The sequence below is a fragment of the Lactuca sativa genome, chromosome 4 (genome assembly GCF_002870075.4).
Source record: "Lactuca sativa cultivar Salinas chromosome 4, Lsat_Salinas_v11, whole genome shotgun sequence".
NCBI classification, from domain to species: domain Eukaryota; kingdom Viridiplantae; phylum Streptophyta; class Magnoliopsida; order Asterales; family Asteraceae; genus Lactuca; species Lactuca sativa.
The window spans coordinates 265,101,215-265,106,904 of NC_056626.2; the positions used below are offsets into that span (position 1 = coordinate 265,101,215).

The 5,690-nt window shown below is 36.0% G+C and overlaps 1 protein-coding gene across 1 annotated transcript; it reads right to left on the minus strand.

The window, feature by feature from the left end:
- Nucleotides 1-274: 274 nt before the first annotated feature.
- Nucleotides 275-4,137, minus strand: LOC111893136 (WD repeat-containing protein ATCSA-1). Its single transcript, XM_023889203.2, has 9 exons — nt 3,806-4,137; nt 3,007-3,267; nt 2,767-2,926; nt 2,471-2,646; nt 1,561-1,792; nt 1,316-1,470; nt 986-1,075; nt 712-783; nt 275-483 (listed from the first exon to the last, which is right to left on the minus strand). Exons 1-9 carry the CDS (start codon nt 3,953-3,955, stop codon nt 421-423), a joined length of 1,359 nt encoding a protein of 452 aa, XP_023744971.1. The 5' UTR covers nt 3,956-4,137; the 3' UTR covers nt 275-420.
- Between the last annotated feature and the right edge of the window lie 1,553 nt (nt 4,138-5,690).

The following is a 5,690-nucleotide window of genomic DNA, read 5'->3' on the forward strand; positions in this document are numbered from 1 at the left end:
GGTTATTTGTTTCAAAACCTAACCCAACAAAACATCCTGCAAACCAAACACCCTCAAATTCATTTTATGTTCAAACCAAACACCCTCAAATTCATTTTATGTTCGATCTTAAAAGTTTCAAACTGAAGTAAAACATTTCTCAACAATTCAAGAACAAGTCCTTTTCAAACGTATTAAAATATAGCAAAAGTCAGTCTTACATGACATAGACATTAATTAATATCCCGCGTATGAGGAGTTGCTATTTTAGGAAAAATTGTTATGCCACCAGCTATACCAATAAAATTATACATATAAATATATGTAAGAGAAGTTCAACAAAGTGTAGCTTTTGTGTACTGAGTCACCCCTTTTAGAATTTTAAACAAATACATAAAAAGCAAACACGTTTAATTGTATAATGTATATATACAAGACTAGTCAGTCACTCCAGTTATCCTCATCAAGTGCAGGAGGCTTCCCTGTTCTTCCATCCCATTCATCCTGAGTGTCATTAAATTGTAATTTAACTTAAATCATGATTCCATCATTAAAATTACAAAAATAAATTGTAATTTAATTAAATCATGAAAAAAATTTGGCAAATGAAAATTAACAAAATGAAAGGAATCACATCCCATTCCATTCCTTTCTTGATTCCATCATGCCAAAGGGGGGGGGGGGGGGGGGGGGGGGGGGGGGGGGGTATGAGTATAAGAGGTAGTGGCATACCACATCTTGAGAAATCAACTTTGGAGGAGACCAGATAAGGATATGTCTGTCATTTCCACCTGTGAATAGTTCCTGTAAGGAGACCAAACAGAATAACATGTTAATAAATAAATAAAAATAATAAAAAATCACATCTAAAATACTTGGCCTAGTTGGATGAAAAGTATTTCAATTAACACAAGCAACAAAATAAACGTAACATTCTATAAACAAATACTTCAACAGACAATCTTGCCTGCTGACGTGGCGTCAGAGAGAGGAGAGAGAAGTATACCTGATCATAGGCATTATAGCAACAGCAATTTACATGCTCATAGTGTCCTTGAAGTGTCATACTAGTCTTCCCTGACCACAGATCAAATGCCTAAAAGCATCCAGCAAACATATTTATAAACAAAAAAAATATATTCAAATCGACTTTCTTGACTACTCTTCAAGATACTTAAGGCTGCGTTTGTTACATGGGAGCCTTTATACGGCTATTTCTAACGATAAGGATAAGGAGGGCATTTACGTCTTTTTGCACTAACAACAGATATAGTGGGAGAAAATGTTATTAATTTGTGTGTGTGTGTGTGTGTGTAAGAAATGGGTGTTGACGTACTTTGAGAGATGTCATGCATGGAACAAAGACAAGGGCAGAATCCTGAGTGACAGCCAACTGTATGGGTTTAGTAGTTTGCAATCGCGTAATCTCAAAGTGCACAAGTGTATTGCACCCAGACTCAATGTCCCACAATCTTAACCTTGAATCAGACCCTAAAACATATTCATTCCACAATATTTTTCTTATCAAATCCAACTCTACTTTACCCATCAATTTTTAAAGAAAAAAAAAAAGAAAAAAACCTGCACTTAGAAGATACATGCCATCTTCTGTGGCTTTGAGGCCCATAACAGCACCATAATGAGCTGTAGCGCGATCCTGGCTGGATAACAACCCTGGATGGAGTCTCTGTTTTTGCTTCCCCTGCCGGAGAATCCTACTGCCGCCAGAGTGTTTTGAGGTGGCTTTTTTCTGTGGTGGTCGAGTCTTGGAAGATGATGTTTGACCAGGTGAAAAGGATCTAGATGTTGTCACCTGACCAAAATCAAAAACAGAGACCATATCATAAAATGTAATACCATCAGATTTATGAACATGTAGCAGTTGACCTTGACTTCCATAAATGTTATGTAAGAAAGACATGTGCTAGGGGTAATCTCGTCATTTTCCATCCAATAGATAATGCTTAATATCATTTATATCTTATGATGATACCAATACAATAATATGGTGTAATTTATCAATTTTAAAAAGGGCTTTTGACATAAAAGTCATTAAGTTTGTCAAAATGTGACAGTTTTGTCCCTGCGACGATATTAGATGTGTTAATGCCTATGGTTTGCCAAGCTTTTTTCATTTTTTGCCCTTAAGTTTACAAACTTGCAAAATAAACCTTAAGTTTACAAATCTTTTATGTTTTTACCCTAAGTATGATTTCCAAATTTGACATGAAAGTCCTTAAATTAGTCAAATTTTGTCGATGGAAACCTGCTATTACACGTAACAAGGGAAAAATTGAAAAAAAAAATGGCAAAAATTGGACGTTAACGAACAAAAAATCATCAGAGGGACATAACTGACAAAATTTGACAAACTTAAGGACTTTCATGTCAAAAGCCGTTTTAAAAATAAAAAATGTGACTTTCATTTTGTAAATAAAGATGTGTAAGTTTCAACTTTTATTGAAAAACACATAGATGAAAGAAGTGAAACCTTAGTGGTGGACCTCTCAAGTAGAGGTGGACGCCTTCCAAGCTGAGAGTGAGATTGATCTAAAACAGAAAAACATCCTGCACGTCTAATATCCCAAAACCTTATTGCCCCATCACAACCTCCAGTCATCAACACCCACTCACTACAAGCAGACCACTCCACTGCCATCACGCCATCTGTCATCACCACCAATCTTTAATAATAATAATACACATAATTTCATACCCTTTTACAAATAATTCAAATAAAGATTCTTTAACAGAAGTATTCATATGTCTACAACACCATTAGCATACCACGATGACCCGACAATGTGTGAGAAAATGCCCCTGAAGCCATATCACAAAGCCGAACCTGAACATCTTCAGTTGCAGCAGCTATAAGCATGTGAGATGTGGCTAATGAAGACATGGCTGTCCTATAAACCTTTCCTGGCATCTTAAAATCCATCACCACCTTTTATAAAACAAAAAAACATCAATTTGAAATGAAAACAGAGTTGTGTGAGTAAAAGAAAGAATCGTATATGGTTTTACCTGTGAGGTATTGGTATCCCAGACATTGATGTGGTGATCGAACGAGCCTGTGACAAAAAGACCTGTATCAATTGGATACCATATGGCTGTGGATATGGCATATTTGTGACCATTTTGGTGCTGCTTATCGACATGGAGTATGGGCTTATGCTTAGCAATCAAACCACCTCCTTCATAGTCTGTTGTATGTTGGATATCATAGACAGAAAGTGATGCATCAGATGCTCCAGATAACAAATATCTTCCCTCTGTCAAATCAACCTGATTTAATGATCAAACATACTGTCCACCATAACATCTAATCTAATATAAAATGTAATGTACAGAAGAATTTAATATATGACCTTCATTAGCCACTTGCTACAAAGCACAATTTGATGTGACAACAACAAAAGATGAAAAGTTGCATTCTAGTTCTAAATGATACTCCAATACTCCATTGCCTAAAAGCCACAGCTGCACTTACTTTTTAACTATATACAAAGGTTTATTCCAACATCTATACATGTTTCGAGTGTTTCAATTCAGTTAGTAATTCACCACATCCTTGGATTTTTCAATTTTCAGGATTTATCACAAAACGATAATGATTAGGTATGCTCAGTAAGTAGCGGTGGCACACTAGCACGTGAGAGGCAATATTGAATATACATATGATAGTTCCATACGAGTAATATGTGTTTATCATGACATATATAGCTTTTTCTTTGATTTTAAGTAAGAAATTCACTTCTGGAAAGACGGAATAAAACAAAAGATTCAAATAACTAGAAGTGAAGTATAAGAGAAAGATAAACACCTGAAGCGAATTAATGGCGCCACGGTGAGGAGAGACAATCTCTTTGTGATTGGAGAGTTGAAGAGATGATGCTCTGTTCGATCGAATACGACTGATGAAAGAATTAGGGCGTAGTTTTCCCGATTGTCTATCTCCGATCTCCTTCCACATTCTCCTCGCATCTTCTTCTTCCTATTACCCCAATCGAATTTCTGTTTAAATCAACAATTCCCCTTCGATACGAGTTCTAAATTCCAGAGATTGAAATGAAGGATATTGGTGCTAATTGTGCAAGCGTGAGGGAGTAACGTGAGAGAGGGGTTTGCAGCAGAAGAAGATGATTATTTGATTATAGTCGACCGAAATGGGCCGAAATACCCATGGACCTCAGATGGAGCCGACTATTCATCTCCTTTTCTACCCTGATGTTAGAATAAATTACACCAATTGTCCTTAAAGGTCGGGGGTAATTTGTGTTAGTTCTATAAACTCCTTTTTTTAAGTCCAATAGTCCTTGGTTTTTGTTGCTTATTTAGTCATTACATAACATAAAACAACTACTTTGCCTTTAATAATTTTTTAAAAAATTTTTGTATTATTTATTTATGTTTTTGTTAAGTCTATCACCGCCTCTCCCATCTCCCTTCAATCTTCCGGTGGTGGTGTGGGTTTAGAGGAGAAGTGTAACACCCGTAAATTTAGGTTGAGCACTTATTTTTTTAAAGTACACGTCGTCTTAATCCCGAAAATATAAATTTTGTAAAAATCCGACTCCGTATGAATTAGATATGATTTTTATAAAATATAAAAGTCAATCGCGCACAAAAAATGTATGACGTTAAAAGGTACGAAGAGAATAGTTGATTTTTGAGTAAAGTCGCCAAAAGGATAATCATAGTACTCTTTAAGATAAAAAAATTTTGGTAAAAGCACCAAAATTGGAGCCCGTACAAGACACTTATGATTTTTGCAAAATCATTAAATCTTATAAAAATAGGGATGAAAAATAAAGTAAGAATTAGCTGATAGAGTCTAAAGGAAAGTTGTAGATCTCGTCAATAGTTTTTTGGGATATAAAGAACATCCAAAACGAGGTCAGTATGAAGAAGTTATGGAATTTACAAAATCTGCTACATGCACCCCGCGTAGTGTGCGCTAGAGGTGGCAAAAATTGACACGACACGAAACCCGACACGAACTCGACACGAAATAAACGGGCTTGGGTAAGATATTTCAACTCGTTTAAATAAACGGGTTGACATGACACGATACGAAAATTAAACTGGTAAGGTTAGGGTTGAGAATTTCAACTCGAATATGACTCAAAAATGACACATTTATTTATATGCAAGGTTTTGAATTCTTTAAATAAACTAGAATATACAAAACCAAAACCATAAGTAAAAGAAAACCATTGGATTCAGTCGTTTTGTAATGTTGAAATGACTTAGTTGTCTAGATCAAGACCTCATTTTCAGTTTTTTCGTTCTCTCCCAAACAATACAGTCCCTTTAACCATTCTCTCATCCTCATGATCTTGTCTTCCGCCTCTCTGACTCATACTCTTTCAATTTTGTCATCTGAACTTGCTATGACTTCATCTATCCCGCCTCCAAACTATTAGTTTTTCTTTTCCGCCTACCCAACTCCTACACTTTAAACATGCTCAATCTTTTAACCTCACATGACACGACATATTTCAAGGTATACCCCTAACACGAAACCCGACACGAAAATAAAATGGTTCACACGACATGACACGTTATTTAAATAGGTCGGGTTAGGTTCAAACACTTTCAACCCGTTTAGTGTTTTGACCCGACCCGACACGACACGATTGCCATCTCTAGTGCGTGTCGGGTGCACTACATGTGCTTCTAGAAGGTGATAACGCAGACCACAGAGA

Bases quoted from the DNA above. Each gene is read 5' to 3' on its own strand.
- LOC111893136 (XM_023889203.2), bottom strand. From the start codon at position 3,955: ATGTGGAAGGAGATCGGAGATAGACAATCGGGAAAACTACGCCCTAAT. The intron at 1,793-2,470 runs GTTTCACTTCTT...GATTTTGGTCAG, and splicing joins TTGAGAGGTCCACCACTAAG to GTGACAACATCTAGATCCTT. The intron at 1,076-1,315 runs GTACGTCAACAC...GGATGCTTTTAG, and splicing joins CATGCATGACATCTCTCAAA to GCATTTGATCTGTGGTCAGG.